This window comes from Hyla sarda, chromosome 2 (assembly GCF_029499605.1).
Source record: "Hyla sarda isolate aHylSar1 chromosome 2, aHylSar1.hap1, whole genome shotgun sequence".
In the NCBI taxonomy this organism is placed as follows: Eukaryota; Metazoa; Chordata; class Amphibia; order Anura; family Hylidae; genus Hyla; species Hyla sarda.
Genome location: NC_079190.1, coordinates 304113638 through 304131180, shown reverse-complemented (window position 1 = coordinate 304131180; position 17543 = coordinate 304113638). Strand labels below are relative to the sequence as shown.

The 17543-nt window shown below is 45.6% G+C and overlaps 1 protein-coding gene across 5 annotated transcripts in view; it reads right to left on the bottom strand.

The window, feature by feature from the left end:
* The window catches only part of KIF21B (kinesin family member 21B), a 768527-nt gene that overhangs the window by 432466 nt on the left and 318518 nt on the right, over positions 1–17543 (bottom strand). For all 5 annotated transcript variants that reach the window (XM_056557611.1, XM_056557612.1, XM_056557613.1 and 2 more), the window contains 2 exons: positions 17216–17404; positions 16826–17025 (listed from right to left, as the gene is read on the bottom strand). In XM_056557611.1, the coding sequence (XP_056413586.1) occupies positions 16826–17025; positions 17216–17404 (389 nt within the window). The remainder of the gene's footprint in view (positions 1–16825; positions 17026–17215; positions 17405–17543) is intronic.

The following is a 17543-nucleotide window of genomic DNA, read 5'->3' as shown; positions in this document are numbered from 1 at the left end:
AAGTATTGTAAGTATCTAGCTGGGGTACGAAAATGTGGGTGCACTATCTCGTCATAAGGGCGTACTAGGGTACCATCCAGAAAGACCCGCAACGGTAGGGAGGGAGGGTCAGATAGACCAAAGAAGGAGGTGCTCCTCAACCCTGGGGGGAAGCTGGGATTACCAAGCACTGGTGTCATCGGTCCGTCCGGGGCAAACAGTTGGGTATGTCGCAGGAAACGTTTCAGTATCCCCACCAAGTCTCTGTGGCATCACTCGGTAGTGATGTATTAGTAGGGAGCCAGGGAGTGGAAACCATCAGACATCTAGTCTCCAGCGTCTCCACTTCCACCCACCGTTTTGAGGAGCAACCATGGAAGAAGTCCAACAACCATGTTAGGGAGGCCGCTATGAAGTAGGTTTCGCAATCAGGGACAGCCAGTCCACCCAATTGCTTCCTCCTGGTTAGAATCTGCTTGGCAATCCTCGATGGTCGCCCCGCCCAAACGAAGGTGCGTATTAGCTTAGCTAACTTATTGAAAAAAGATAGGGGTAGTAAAATCGGGACTGCCTGAAAAATATATAGCAGACGTGGCAAAACGTTCATTTTAAGAACATTCGCTCTTCCTAGCCATGAAAATGTACCTGACGACCACCTCTCCATGTCCCTTTCCAGAGTTGCAAGTATTGGTTGGAAGTTTAAACATAGTTGTCGTCTGGGTTAGCAGGTACCTGAATCCCTAGATACTTGATGGATCGAGTGGCCCACCGAAAGGGATGCGTCGCTTTTATCACCGACAGTTCAGACTCTGGTATGGTGACGTTCATCGCCACACTTTTGCTCATATTGATTTGGTGATTGCTAAAGAAGGAATACATATCCAGGGCTCTAGTGATTGCAGGGAGGGAGGTGGTCGGGGAAGATACAAATATCAACAAATCATCTGCAAAGGCCGAGCAGAGGTGAACCCACCTGAAAAGCCGGCTATATCCGGATCCTGTCTCAGGGCTACAAGAAGATGCTCCATGCACAAGGTATACAAGATTGGGGAGAGGGGACACCCCTGTCTCGTACCATTCCGGATAGAGATTGGAGTGGACAGCGAACCATTAACCCGTATTTACGCCATGGGGTCTATATACAAAGCTCCAATACATCCGCACATCAGGGGGCCCAAACCTATCTGTGACAAGGCTGCCTCCATGAACCCCCAGCTCACCCGATCAAATGCCTTTTTGGCATCTAGAGACAATAGCATTAACGGTTGATGGCGTGTCACCACCCTATGAACTATGGAAAATGCACGTACAGTATTATCCCGTGCTTCACGGGAGCGGGTGAAGCCTGATTGATCGGGGTGAACCAGAGAACCAAGGACTGCCTCTCTGCCACTAATTTTGCGAATAATTTGGTATCCGTATTGAGGAGCGAGATCGGCCTGTAGCTGGTACACAAATTAGGATCTCTCCCCTCCTTAGGGATGACAGTGATGTGTGCACTGAGCGATGCGGTGGGGAAACCCCTGTCAGAGGTGACGCTGTTAAAAGAGCGACACATGATAGGAACTAGCTGTGATTTCAGTGTTTTGTAGAATTTACAAGTATACCCGTCCGGACCTGGGCTCTTGCCGGAGGGCATGTCACCTATAACCTTTTCTATCTCCTCTTCCGTGAATGGGGCCTCAAGGGTCGAGATTGAATCGTCCGATAGTCTGGGGAGGGCCGTTTTAGTGATATAGTCTTGGAGCGTCAAAGTCAGCCCGATTGGCGAGGAAGTAGAGGGGGAGGGGAGGGGAGATTATAGAGGGCAGAATAGTATTTTTCAAAGGCCGCTAATATGTCTTTCGTGAGGTAGCTCTTCCCGCCCTCAGGTGTGTGGATGGATGGGATGTATAGGGCAGCCCGTTTATCTCTAAGGGCCCTCGCCAAAAGTCTCCCAGGTTTATTGCCCCACTCGTAAAAGGACCGTGAGCATTGCTAGCGGTATCTTTTGTATGAGTCATTGAGTATAATACTGATGTTGTGCCGCACCTTAATCAACTCCCTGAGAGTGGACTCTTGCAGCGTCTGTTTATGCAATGCCTCCAGTTTGGACAAGGTCTCAAAGAGACTTTTGAGTTTCCCCGCTTTCTCCCTTTTCAAACGCGAGCCATGTTTAATCAGGACTCCCCTAAACACACACTTAAGTGCTTCCCACTGTACCGGGAGCGGGGTCTGATCAGATACGTGATCATTGCAGAAATGTGACACAGTGGATTTAAGATCCGCCAGACAGACAGCGTCCAATAGCAGGGTTTCATTAGGGCGCCACATGAATCGGGGTGTGCTAAGATTAGGGATTTGAAATGTGCAAAATACCAGTGCATGATCAGAAATAAATAAATTCCCTATTTGTGTTGAGGAGAGGCGGGTCAGATAGTAATGGGGTAAAAATACATAGTCCAGTCTACTGTATGTTCCGTGTGGGTTAGAGAAATAGGTGTAGTCCCTCTCGTCTGGGTGCTGGAAGCGCCACACGTCGCACAGCTGCATTGTGTAAAGAAGACGACGAAGCCTACTCAACTGGCGGTAGATGTGCGCCGCGTGGAAACATCCAGCAGGGGTTGCAAGGGATATTAAAGTCGCCACTGAGCAACAACATGCCCTGAGCGAAGTCAGATAAATCTTCGAGGACCCGGGTCAGGAACGTAATTTGTGCAGAGTTCAGTGAGTAAACAGTCGCTACAGTCAGCACTTGGTCCAGAACCTTTCCCCTCACAAATAAATAACGTGCTTCCAGGTCGGAACGGACCTCAGATACTATAAAGGGAGACGACCTGTGGAAGCCGATAGACACTCCCTTGGGTCATGAGTCGGGGTTAGGGCTATGAACCCATGTGGGATAGTAACGACTAAGGGACGTCGGGAGATGTCCCTCCTTAAAATGTGTCTCTTGCAGACACAGTATCTGAACCTTCTGCTTGTGCATGTGGTATAGTATTTTGGATCTTTTTTAGGGGACATTAAAATCCTGTACATTCAATGTTGCTAGTTTGACAGTAGCCATACTCACAATGTCGTGGTCAGGTGATGGAGGCGGTGATCAGCTGGATTCAGATAACAAACGACCAGAGAGGTCTACAGCGAATATAAAAAAGAGGGAAAATAAAAACAAAAATAACAGTTAGTAACAGGTAACAAGGAATTCACAAAGAAAAAAGCAAGTAATATTGCAAAAGGATACTAATTGCAGAAAAAACCTCTGCACACTGGGTGCACTTATCGTACACCCGCCCTCCTAAGTGGGGGAGGGAGTGAGTGAGGGAAGGTAAGAGAAACTAAGGCCCTATGTGTGGAGGCACTAACAGTTATATCTATCAGGTATGACATAGACTCCGAGAGTCCGTCAACGGCTGGCTAAATATGAAAGGCCGATCCATGTGCAGGATCGGGCGAGGGAATGAGTACCGGGGAACGCTCATTGAGTACTAGGGAACAGGAGTACTATCCTAGACTATTTGAGAGCTGCTAGAGGGTGGAGATCGGGGGTGAGACCAAACAACTTCGCATAGCACTAGAAACATTCAAGACTATGTTGCACATTAGCTGGTATCAGCTCATCAAGTCTCATGGGAGGGACCATCTGTTCTATATCGCTTTCTGTGTTGACACTGCGGCATCGGCCAATCTGGGTGAGGGCGCCTGGCAGCAGATCTCTGAGAAGCCCCCTGAGAAGGAGGGGCAGCATAAGGGTCCTGTAGAAACGCAGTCCAGTCAGGTAGGGTCAAGTGCGGAAGGCCCAAGAGGTCCAGAAACCGGGGAAGGTCTCCCGGTGTTTTCAGACTTGCTGTAATGTCTCCCGAAGTCACATGCAGAGCGAAAGGGAATCCCCAGTGGTAAGTCATTTGCCTGTCCTGTAGCAGACGTAGTAGGGGTCTCAAGAGGGCTCTCTGTCGTAGGGTACGCCTAGACAAGTCTGGGTAGATTTGAATTTTAGCCCCGTCAAAGTCCACGTCACCTTTTTGGCGTACTTTCTGCATTATTTGTTCTTTCAGGGTGTACTTATAAATCCTGCAGATGACATCACGTGGTCGAGTCGGATCTGTGCTAGGGGCTCTAAGCGCCCTATGAACCCTGTCAATTTCGATGAGAGAGTCTGGCGGCCGATTTAGAATCATATTGAATATCCCCACCACAGTATGCAGTAAGTCCGGAGTCCGGGTGGCCTCAGGCAGCCCCCGCAGTCGCATATTATTGTGACGGTTACGATTCTCAATATCATCAAGATGATCCGTGAGCGCTAGCTGAGTAGTCACATGTTTGTGCATAGTTGACTGCATATCCTAGATGGTCTCCAGCACGGATGATTGAAAGTCCTCCAGAGCAGACACCCTGGTCTGTAGTGCAGAGACTTCTTTTTTAACTGGTTGCAGGTCTTGGCGCCACGCATATTTCAAGTCCAGAGCCATGGCTGACATATCTGCCTTTGTCGGTAAAAGGTACAATAGCGCCTGAAGTTCCAGGTGCCCCTTCAGCAGGGCCACAGCCATAGCAGGGGGAGGTAGGTCAGTAGAGTGCAACTCTTCAGCAGCATGTGGGGTTACAGGGACTGGTAGTTGCTGCAGGGGCTGCAAGGAGGGAGAGCCCCTCAAGGTGGTCCCGGCTGCTAATTGCGCATCAGGCCCCTGTGCAATCAAGGCCAATGAGTGTGAGGGGTCAGGGGACTGTGCGCTTCTCAGAGGTCCAGGAGTTTGTGGTTGTTGTGGGGCGCAGGAGCCGACCCCCCCCCCCAGGCAGGAGGACAGGGGTCAGACCCTCCACGGCTAGCTACCCCTCAGATGAGGAGTGACATAGTCCAGGGGAGACCGGGGGACTCCGGAATATGCAGGGAATGCTTTGTGAGGGGTATGGGGCCCCTCCCTGGCATGGTGGGGGAGGAGAAGGGGTGTTAGACGGGCGCCCCTGTGCCTCATCCCACCCCAACATACCGTGACTGTCAGCTGAGGCCCGCTCCTTTACAGCTGCAGAGGGGGATCGCAGGGTCCGTGAGTGTTCCTGGCTGTTCGCAGCGAGGCTGCCGTGCGCACCACCCTTGTGTCTTGTCTGCACACTCTGAGGGGAGAATTCTGGGGACGCTGCATCCTCGCTGACTGCAGGTAAGGACCTCCGTGTGTCCATTCCTCTTGTCGGGAGGTTCAATAGTGCCGGCAGAAGTTTCCTCAGCGGTCCGATGGCAGTTCCAACCGCCCTCCACTGCGTGGTCTGAGTAGGAGGAGGGGCGGACGCGCTCTCCTCCTGAGGTGCCCGCGCCATCTTGGAGAGCCCAGCCATCTCGCTCCGGCTCTCCTCCAGCTCTTGCAGCGGCGTGAAGAAGTTTGAGATGGGGACCGTTGTCTGCTGCGGGGGTCCCTGCTTCTTTCTCTGCCTCCCTCTCTGCCTGAAGTAAACAGCCTGGCTGACTGACCATCTGTTGCAGAGCTCCAGGGAAATGTAGGAAGGTAAGTAAAAGTTTGTTTTGTCATTTTTTGCAGCCCGGGCCGGATGGAATAGAAAAAGTCTGCACCGGACATCTCCTTTAATAACTCTGGGAGGCTTTTAATTCATTCTGACTCTGAGATAGTTTTTTCATGACATATTCTACTTTATGTTAGTGGCAAATTTTTGTCGATACTTGCATCATTTCTTGGTGAAAAATTCCAAAATTTGATGAAAAAATGTAAAAAAAAAATTTCTTTACTTTGAAGCTCTCTGCTTCTAAAGAAAATGGACATTACAAATAAATTATATATTGATTCACATATACAACATGTCTGCTTTATGATTGCATCATAAGATTGACATGTTTTTACTTTTGGAAGACATCAGAGGGCTTCAAAGTTCAGCAGCAATTTTCCAATTTTTCACAAAATTTTAAAAATCAGAATTTTTCAGGGACCAGTTCAGTTTTCAAGTGGATTTGAAGGGCCTTCATATTAGAAATGCCCCACAAATGACCCCGTTGTAAAAACTGCACCCTTCAAAGTATTCAAAACTTAGGAAGCCCCTATGGTGCCAGAACAGCAGAAAAAACCCCACATGGCATACCATTGAAACTCCACCCCTCAAGGCACGTAACAAGGGGTCCAGTGAGCCTTAACACCCCACAGGTGTTTGACGATTTTTCGTTAAAGTCGGATGTGTAAATGAAAATACTTTTCTTTTCACTAAAGTACAGTTTTTTCCCCAAATTTACCATTTTTACAAAGGGTAATGGGAGAAAATGCCCCCCCAAAATTTGTAACTCTCTTCTGAGTGTGGAAATACCCCATGTTAGGATGTAAAATGCTCTGCAGGCGAACTACAATGCTCAGAAGAGGAGTCATATTTGGCTTTTGGAAAGCAAATTTTGCTGAAATGGTTTTTGGGGGGCAAGTCGCATTTCGGGAGCCCCTATGGTGCCAGAACAGCAAAAAAAAAAATACCACATGGCATACTATTTTGGAAACTACACCCCTCAAGGAACGTTACAAGGGGTACACTGAGCTTTAACACCTCACAGGTGTTTGACGACTTTTTGTTAAAAGTTTGATGTGTAAATGAAAAATAAAAAAAATTCACAAAAATGCTGTTTTTTCCCCTAATTTTACATTTAACAAGGAGTAATAGGAGAAAATGACCCACAAAATGGAAATACCCCATGTGTGGACGTCAAGTGCTCTGCTGGCGCACTACAATGCTCAGAAGAGGAGAAGCCCCATTGCGCTTTTGGAATGAGAATTTGTTTGGAATGGAAGTCAGGGGCCATGTGCGTTTACAAAGCCCCCCTGTGGTGCCAGCACAGTGGACCCCCCACATGTGACCACATTTTGAATACGACACCCCTCATAGAATTTAATAAGGGGTGCAGTGAACATTTATACCCCACTGGAGTTTGACAGATCTTTGGAACAGTGGGCTGAGCAAATGAAAAATTACATTTTTCATTTTCACGGACCACTGTTCCAAAAATCTGTCAGACACCTGTGGGGCGTAAATGCTCACTGTACCCCTTAATACATTACGTGAGGGGTGTAGTTTCCAAAATGGGGTCACATGTGGGGGGGTCCATTGTTCTGGCACTATGGGGGCTTTGTAAACACACGTGGCCTTCAATTCCGGACAAATTTTCTCTTCAACAGCCCAATGTCGCTCCTTCTCTTCTGAGCATTGTAGTGCGCCAGCAGAGCCCTTTACATCCACATATGGGGTATGTTCTTACTCAGAAGAAATGGGGTTACAAATTTTGTGGGGCTTTTTTTTCGTATTTTCCCTTGTGAATATGAAAAATTTTGGATAACTCCAGCATTTTAGTGAAAACATATTTTTTTCATTTTCCCATCCAACTTTAATGAAAATTCATCAAACACCTGTGGGGTGTTAAGGCTCACTATACCCCTTGTTTCATTCTGTGAGGGGTGTAGTTTCCAAAAAGGGGTCACATGTAGGTATTTATTTTTTTGCGTTTATGTCAGAACCGCTGTAAAATCAGCCATGTACAAATCACCAATTTAGGCCTCAAATGTACATAGTGCGCTCTCCCTTTTGAGCCTTGTTGTGTACCCGCAGAGCATTTTACGCCCACATATTGGATATTTCCGTACTCAAGAGATATTGTGTTACAAATTTTGGGGATCTTTTTTACCTTTTACCGCTTGTGAAAATAAAAAGTATGGGGCAACACCAGCGTGTTAGTGTAAAAATGTTATTTTTTTACACTAACAGGCTGGTGTAGACCCCAACTTTCCTTTTCATAAGGGGTAACCCCAAAATTTGTAGTGCAATTTCTCCCGAGTACGGAAATACCCCATATGTGGCCCTAAACTGTTTCCTTGAAATGCAACAGGGTTCCGAAGTGAGAGAGCGCCATGCGCATTTAAGGACTAAATTAGGGATTGCATAGGGGTGGACATAGGGGTATTCTACGCCAGTGATTCCCAAACAGCGTGCCTCCAGCTGTTGCTAAACCCCCAGCATGGCTGGACAGTGAGTGGCTGTCTGAAAATGCTGGGAGTTGTTGTTTTGCAATAGCTGGAGGCTCCGTTTTGGAAACACTGCCGTACAATACGTTTTTCACTTTTATTGGGGGGGGGGGGGCAGTGTAAGGGGGTGTATATGTAGTGTTTTACTCTTTATTATGTGTCAGTGTAGTGTAGTGTAGTGTTCTTAGGGTACATTCACATGGGTGGAGTTTTACAGTGAGTTTTCTGCTAGGAGTTTGCACTGCGGCGAAAAATTTGCCACAGCTCATACTTGAAGCAGTAAACTCACAGTAAACCTGCCCATATGAATGTACCCTGTACATTCACATGGGGAGGCAAACCTCCAGCTATTTCAAAACTACAACTCCCAGCATGTACTGACAGACCGTGCATGCTGGGAGTTGTACTTTTGCAACAGCTGATGGCACACTGGTTGGAAAACCTTCAGTTAGGTTCTGTTATTTAACCTCTTAAAGACGCAGGGCATACATGTACACCTTAGCCCGGTCCCAGTCTAGAACGCCGGTTCACGCCATGACCCTGTGTCATAGCGGGTCGGTCGCGGCGGCTAATTAAAGCCAGGACCCTGGGCTAATAGCATGCGGCACCGATCTTTGTGCCGCGCGCTATAAACCCTTTAAGGTTCAAAGCGATCAAAGTTGATTGCGGTGTCTAAAGTTGAAAAAATTGCATCCCGGCAGCTCAGTCGGGCTGATCGGGAACACTGCGGTGAAACCATGGTGTCCTGATCAGTTAGGATGCCGAAGGAAGGTCCCCTACCTGCTTCCTCAGCTTCCGATTTCTCCATGCCCGAGATCAAGGCAGGAGAGGTCAAGCCCCGATAACACTGATCATCCACATGTAGTTTTATGTCAATGATCAGTATTAGGAATCAATGTAATGCATGTTATAGCCCCTAGAGGGGGCTATGACATAGCAAAAAAAAAAAGTTACTAGTGATAAATTCCACACAGAAAATGGACCAGTGGATGGAGGATCAATTTCATATCATATTTACAATTGGTCACTACCGTGATAACTAAATCATAATTTTACCATCCACCAAATTGGCCATTTGCCCCTAGTCCTTGACAAAGCCACTGATGTGGTGAAACGTTGGACGGGTATCTCAGTCAGTGATTTTAATAATTCCACCAACACTCTAATAATTAGATAGGTAGGAAGTGGACTGCAGCCACAATGCCTTTAGTACGCCAAACTTCGGATCAAGGCGTAAAAAATGAGCCATCAAACCGGACTGTACGTGAAAAATTTTTAAAGTTATAGGGGTCAGAAGATGACAATTTTAAACGTATAAATTTTCGTGCATGTAGTTATAATTATTTTCTAGAGGTAAGACAAAATCAAACCTATATAAGTATCATTTTAATCGAATGGACCTACAGAATAAAGAAAAAATTTCATTTTTACTGAAAAATGCACTGCGTAGAAGCGAAAGCTCTCAAAAGTTACAAAATGCCATTTTTTACAAAATTTTGTCGCACAATTAATTTTTTTTTTCATTTTGCCGTGGATTTTATGGTAAAATGACTAATGTCACTGCAAAGTAGAATTGGTAATGCAAAAAATAAGCCATAATATGGAATTTTAGGTGCAAAATTGAAAGGGTTATGATTTTTAAAAGGTAAGGAGGAAAAAACTAAAGTGCAAAAACAGAAAAACCCTGCGTCCTTAAAGGAAAACTGTCAGCTTGCTCCCCCCGCACTAACCAGCGGTACTGGCTGGTAGTGTGGGGGACGCTGATCAGTTTGATGCATGCCATGCTCGGATCCACTGCGCATGTGCTGGCTTCCTGTCTACACCCAGAAGCCGCTTCAGCGCAGTGGAGTCCTGAAATCAGCAGGGAGGAGAGGGAGATGATGAGGGAGAACATGAATATTCATAAGCCGGGTGGTGCTACGGGCCGAGTGGCGGTTATGTCACAGTGCCAGATGAAGGCAGTAACCCCGCCTGTGACAGTTAGCAGCTAATTTGCATATCAAGAAGAAAGAAGATAACGGGCGAACGGTGCAGAGAATCCGGGCATGGTATGCATCAAACTGATTTTTTATAGTCATCATAGGGGACTATTACATGTAGACTTTCAATTGCATACACTGATATATGCTGTGTGTTATGAGTGCAATATTAGTACAGGCTGCCATGACTTCCTACACAATTGGAGCACCGATCGGACAAGTCATAGGCAGGTAGGGACCCTCGGTCCATCAACTGAGCTGGTTGGGACACTGCGATTTCATTGCGGTAGTCCTAATCCACTGAGCTAAATGGCAATCTATTTTCACACTTTTAGATGCGTCTAAACTATGACTTCAGCTTTGATCATCTAAAGGGATAATGCCGAACATCACCCTGACCTGTGATATCCGATATTAGCCACGGGTCTCCAGCTCTGCTTCTCCTGAGCGCACTTCATAGTTGGGGAGCCCTGCGTCTTTAAGGTGATACACGTGCACAGCCACCATACGCACGTACACTGCCCCCATACGCACATACACTGCCCCCAAACACACAGCTCCCAAATACACACATACACAGCCTCCATATACCCATCCCCATTTGCACATATACACAGCCCCACATGCACAGCTAACATATACACATATATTCCCAGCCCCCCATATACACACATTGCCCCAAATACACACATAATTAGCCCCCATAAGTAAATACCTGTGAATACCAGGAGCTGCTCTGCTATTTGTTGCAAGTGCCAGGCAGGGAGAGGGAGGGACAGGTTGGCTGACATCACTCGCCAGTGTGTTCTAGCAGTAGCTGCTGGTAACTGATGTGCCGCGTACAGGCTTGTCTTATACCAGCAGCCAGTGCTAATTTAAAGTGGAAGTGTGATTCCCTCCCACCCTCCAGTTGGCACCTTCCAGCACCTAATGGTCAGTCCGGGCTGCTGGTCAGGTTCCAGTAATTAAAAAAAAAAGAACAAACTTGATGGCGCCGGGCCTCAGTGCCATTTGAGGGCTTGTTAGGTTCACAACCAATTGTACTTTGTAATGACACCTTTCATTTTACCATAAAATGTAAGCACAACACAAAAAAAAATACTTGTGGCAGGAAATTAAAAAGTTAAAATGATGTCTATGGCTACTGCTTTTAAAAATTGTACATTTCAAATCTTCTTATTCTGACCCCCAGAACTGTGTTATTTTCCATATATGATGTCTTATTTTTTGTGCTGTAGATTTTATCGGTATTACTTTTTCTGCAAGGAGACTCAGTGAATAGCAGCTACTGCATTTTGACTGGACATAAGACTGCTTTAAAAGAAACTTAGATAGCGAGTGTATGTGAGCATTGGCTGTGTATGGTTTTTAAGTGCGTGACTTGAGATTGCTGTTTCTGTTAATCGTATCCATTGGCATTCCAACGAAAATATGATGCTGACATATACTGTTAACAGGAGCGCCAGACCACATTCAGTTCTAAACTAGAGACTCCTTTTGAGACGTACGTGCTATTTTAAAAGCACAGCAGCCCCGTTTTTGAGTCCACTTAAAATAGACGATATGTCCCAAACAGCATCACATTGTTCTGCCATAGCCAAGTGAATTAGGTCCACTGCAGGGACAAAAACAAAGTGTGGACCTACCTTAACTGTTGCAATGCGTGATACGTTTTAAACACCTAAGGGTAGGAACACACTACGTTTTGGCCCCCCGTTATTCATATCTTTTGGCATCCCGCCAAAAACAGGATGCTGATGTATACTGTTAAAGGGCGCAGCGGAACCCATTCAATTCTATGGCCGAAAGGAGTCACCTAGTCACTCCTTTCGGGACGTGTGCACTATTTTAAAAGTGCAACAGCCCCTGTAATGAGTGCACTTAAAATAGTGCATATATCTCGAATAGAGTCACTAGGGGTGACTCCGTTCGGCAGCAGAAGTGAATGGGGTGCACTGCACTCTTTAACAGTATACGTCGGCATCCTGTTTTCGGCAGGATGCCGACAGATATAGTTAACCAGGGCCAGATCGTAGTGTGTTCCTACCCTAAGTTTGCAGAGTTTCCTGTGATGCACAGTTGAGTTGAGTTTGCCGTATAGCTGAGGGGAGTGGCTAGTAACTAGGAGCTGATAAATTGCATCTGGTTGCAGATTACTGGCCCTTTGCAAGGAGTATCAGTGAAAAGCTGATACTACAATTTGACTGGTAATAAGACTAATTTGAAAGCAACTTAGTGTGTGCGAGCACTGGGTGTGCATTTTAAAGTGTGCTATTTTTAAGTGTGTCTTGAGATTTAGTGATTTACAGCTATCTCCATAGGTTATTGTGTTTTAGGTTATTCCTATAAGTATACAATGTCCTCCATGTTTGACAATGCCATCCAATGTACATCTTCTTGTGCTATGTTTGTGTTCCTTGAACAGCCTTTTGAAGGGGAATATTGCTGTGATAGATGTACAGTTGGAAGCCCAGATCCTGGATCTAAATTAAAAACTTGCAACATTGAGAGGCAAGGATAACTTGAAGCGGAGTCGGCTGCTCAGTAAGCACGCAATCTATGGGGCAGAGAGAGCTGGAGGATAGTGGTAGGGAGGTTCAGGAGAAAGAGGCAGGTAGATTTGTGACAGGTAGAAGGCAGAGTAGAGAGATAAGGGTCATGAAAGCTAGCCCTGATGTGTCACATGCCAACAAGTTTTCCCAGTTGGTAGATGAGGGGGGGATGTCAGTTCAGAGTTAGTACTGCTGCAGCGAGAAACTGCCTCTGACAGCCAGGGGGGTGTCTGCTCCAATAAGATGTGAAGTAGGATTGCAGGGTGGCCAGACAGGTGCTAGTAGTGGGGGGATTCAATTATTAGGAAACCTGACAGAGAATTATGCCTCAAAGACAGGGTGAGGTAGCTTGAGGTTAGGGAGCTAAAAAAGTGACTTAGAAACTGGTGTATGAAGGAAGGGTTTGGGTTCATGAAGAGCTGGGCTGACTTTTCTGTTGAATACAGGCTCTACAGTACGGGCAGGATGCAACTCAATGAGAAGGGTGCAGCTTCGAGTCTTTATGTTGGTAATGTCCATAGGATAATGTAGAAAGTGCAGTTTATAGTAGTCCATTTTAGCACAATATATGAGTAATATGGCTTTGAAAGTGACCAGGTGATGGGATATTTCCCATTTTAGCATGAAAGTAATAATATATGAACATATTGAGTTACTTATTCTGTGCCTAGTCACTCCTTCAACACAAAAAGGTAAGTATGGTATAGTATGTTATGAATGTGCAAGACTCGAAGCCTGCAGTAGACTCTACTTCAGAACTATTATTTTCTTCTTAATATTTTCTTTCTGTTTGTTAAAAATTTGAACATTTGTTGCATAGATATGATGTTACAATATCTATTTGACTCCAATAAAAACACTGTTAAAGGTAAGGGTGCAGCTATGCTTGGGGAGAAAATGGCCAGAATGGTTAAGGAGTTTTTAAACTAGGGACAAGAAGGGAGGGAAACTATAATATAGAGGGGGAAGACAGTGTAAATGGTGAGCTGGGGAAAAGTAATAAAATCGGGGGTGGAGCGGTGGGAGGGGATAGAACAGTCATAGCTCAAAAGACAAAAGAAATGCAGAAAGCGTTCCAGTGTGATATCCTCAGGATAACTTGGTATACTAATAAAATGTGCGCTTACCAATGGCGGTTGTACAAAAAGCGCAAAAGTACAACATTGAGAAGGGAGTAATGATATCATGCAGCTGCTCCTAGCCACAAATTAAATCAATAGACCAACCACTTTTCCTATAGGTGATAGCTTGGATAAACAAGCGCTGGGAGCCTTTACAAGTACTAAGATTTATTTACCCATAATGCAATGAGTTTTACAAAAATCAGGGTGCAGAGGAAGCGGATTTCTGAAAAACATGTTGCATTAAGGGTAAATAAATATTTGTACCTGTAAAGACTCTAGAATACAGGGGAGACACACCTGTTTAAAACATAACCTATACTAATATTGCATAAAAATAACCCCACAAACATTGACAATTGGCCAGTGCTGCCCGATTAGCCAGACTAGTAAGGGCCAGGGTATACAACCAGGGATGGCAAATAATACAGGAACAAAAGACAAAGTGCTGTAGGTAACCAGTGCTCAAGGTGAGGAACTCCGGTTCTTACCTATTAGATGTCCTGTGTCATGTCACATGTCGTCCATGGTGCATCCCAGAAGATGAGCCAGCGAAAAAAAGAGGGAGGAGGCAAGGGTAAAGTCCCTGGTAAGCCCTGCATGTAGAGTGGTGGGTTTATTAGGGTGGGTGCTCTGCCTGTTCCCTGTGTGGGCAGGTCCTAATCTACACCACTCTACATGCAGGGCTTACCAGGGACTTTGCCCTTGCCTCCTCCCTCTTTTTTGTACCATTGATTTTCGCTGGATCATCTTCTGGGATGCACCATGGGCGACATGTGACATGACACAGGACATCTAATAGGTGAGAACCAGAGATGAAATTCATGAGGAATTAATACAGAAGGTTTTTAAGAAAACGGTAGAATTTGCAATTAAAGGAGTAGTCCAGCCCTGAAAAATGTATCCCTTATCCTAAGGATAGGGGATAAGTTTCAGATCGTGGATGGGTTCCACAGCTGGGGCCCCCTGTGATCTCTCGTACAGGGCCCCGGCTCACTGGCCAGAGAGCGTGTGTCGACCACCGCACGAAGCGGCGGCCGATACGCCCCCTCAATACAGCACTATGGCAGCGCCGGAGATTGCTGAAGGCAGCGCTCCGGCTCTGCCATAGAGTTGTATTGAGGGTGCGTGTCAGCCACCGCTTCGTGCGATGGTCGACGCCCCCCTTCCCGCGGACTGCCAGGGCCCCGTACGGGAGATCGCGGGGGTCCTATCCTTTAAACATTTAAAAATCTGTATGTGCTAAAATAGCAATATTTTGCTGTTGTAACTTCAAGAACAAACACAACTAATAAGTGGCTGAGCGTGCATTTCTGAACAACCTGACGAAAGCACAGAACTTATTCCCTATTACGGAATTTTGATTTAATAAGGGACGGTACTCCATTTAGAGCCCATCATTCAAAGCTGAGCATCATTAAAATGCAATAAATAGGCAGACAGTTTATTCTACCTGTGTAAGGATAGGGAACAAGAGTCTGATAGCAGGGGGTCCCAGCACGACATCCTCGGCTCTACCCGTCTGAATCAGCGTCCGAATTGCCACCTCCCTGTATCTCTATTGGAGAGCCGGAGATGCAGTGTTCAGGTATCTGCAGCTAACACATAGAGATACATGGAGGGGGTATGTTGGCCGCCACTTCGTGAGAGGGTCTACACGAAAATTGAACACTTGCTGCCAGGTTGCCCCATGGATTACAAGGAGCTTAGCCTATTGTTAAAGAACCCTTCTAACAAAAATGGATTACCAAACCAAAAGCCTCTTGACCCCTAGAGAACACAGGGCATACATGTATGCTCCAGCTGCTTGGAACTTAACACACCATGATGTACATTAAAGGAAAACTGTCACCAAGTTCACCCACACTAAACTCAATACACTGGGTTATAGTGTGGGTGAACACGAGTCCATACATGGGTCACTTACTTTTTTATGTTTTCTTGTCGCCGAGTTGTTGTCCGCTAAAGTTCTGCTGTTTGCTCTTCACTTGCGCACTGAAGGCTGGTCCCCCGCCGGCAGCCTTGCTTTGGGTCTCGGAGGAAGGGGCCTTAACCCGCCCCCTTCTTATTCACATATTCATTTTCCCCCTGAGCGCAGCACGTTGGGAGAGCGCTCGGCGCAGTGTAATTGACCATGCGGCGGTCTCTTGCTACACACGGAAGTACCTCTTTCTGAAGTCTCGCTACTCCTGACTTCCGGGTGTAGCGATGGACCGGCGAATGTGTAGTTACACTGCACAGAGCGCTCTCCCGACATGCTGTGTTCAGGGGGAAAAAATTATATGCAAACAAGGGGGGCCCAAAACAAGGCTGCCGGCGGGGGACCAGCCTTCAGAGCGCAAGTGAAGGGCAAACAGCAGAACTTTAGCGGACAACAACTCGGCGACAAGAAAACATAAAAATTAAGTGACCCATGTATGGACTACTGTTCACCCACACTATAACCCAGTGTATTGGGTTTAGTGTGTGTGAATTTGGTGACAGTTTTCCTTTAACACCCTGGAGAGTTCACAATCTATCAGGAGTTTGCTTGCTTCATAGATGGCGGGTCTCAGCTGCTATCAGCAATAATAGAAGACATCAGCAATAAGGGTGATGTTCACATTAGCCTTTTAGATGTCATGATCAATACTGATCACAGCATCTAAAACAGTTGCGGGCTTTGGTGACACGTGTTGGACCGCCGGCAGTGTGATCGTGGTGGTACGATGAGTGAAGATGGCAGCCAGTGGTCTCTTATGCTCCTGTATGCCTGTATTGTCTTCCTTCAGTCAGTCTGTACAAGTAGATTGTCAATATTACTAATCAGTGCAATTGCATATAATATTTTGAATTTAAGAGGAAATGCTAATTGCGAGGGACTCTCACACTTGAACTGCTGGGAGCTCCCCCATCCCAATAACAGTAAATGAATGCTTAAATGGGCACTGTCAGAATCATAAACTTTTTATATGTTGTACATCTTTGCAAAACATTACCCTTTCTAAAATACTTCATAACCACAGATTTCTACTGCTGAAGAAATGACAAGATAGTAAGCAAACTGCCATTCAAATTTAATTGGCCTTTTTGTCAGATTCTTAATTTTTTTTTATGTATCTATGACATATTGGAAGATCATTAAATTCCTTTATTTTGTAGGCCCTTCATTTAAACATTTTGTTATAAATACTGTATTTTAACTGATATACTTTGTTACTCTTATATTTGTACTGTACCTTGGCTTTTTTCATGTCACTTAGTTCTCCCTGTAGCTTGCGTAACTCTCGCTCATAGCGTGACTGATTCTTGAGAAGATGTGCATGCTCTCTCTGAGCTAATTGTAGCTTCTGCAGGTCTCTGTTCATCTCCCGCAATCGCTTCTCATAATCAGCACGGATCTTATTGGCTTTCTCTTCTGTATAACACTCCATAGAGCCTGTAGGATCAATGGCCTTGATATGTATATGGCACATAGGAAATATGATAGTATGTAATGAAATGGTCAAAAAGAATTACTGTATAAAGTACTTTAAAAAAAATTATTGAAAAAGTTATACAAGGTAACATAAAAATGTCAAAAGAATATCAATGGAGGTATATATGGTTGTTAAATATATATCCCATACTAAGCTCCCGAAGAACACGATCCCTCTCAAGTTGTGTGTCTCGAATTCGGCTCTGAAGCTGCTGAAGCTTCTCCTCATATTGAAGTTTGAGTGTCTGGAGTCGTTGCTGACTTTGTTCCAGTTCTTCAATGAGGCGCTGCTTGATTTCAATTTCACAGGTCAAGTCAGCTAGATCACCTCCAATTGAGCCTAAACTTGTAAAAGAACAATCTTAGCACTTTCTTCAGACAGTCATCAAAATTGTAAAAAAAAGTCCTGCTCACCTGCCACAATTCGTGCGAGAATCTTCACTTAGGCTCCGCGTGTCCAACAATGAAGAAAAGACAAA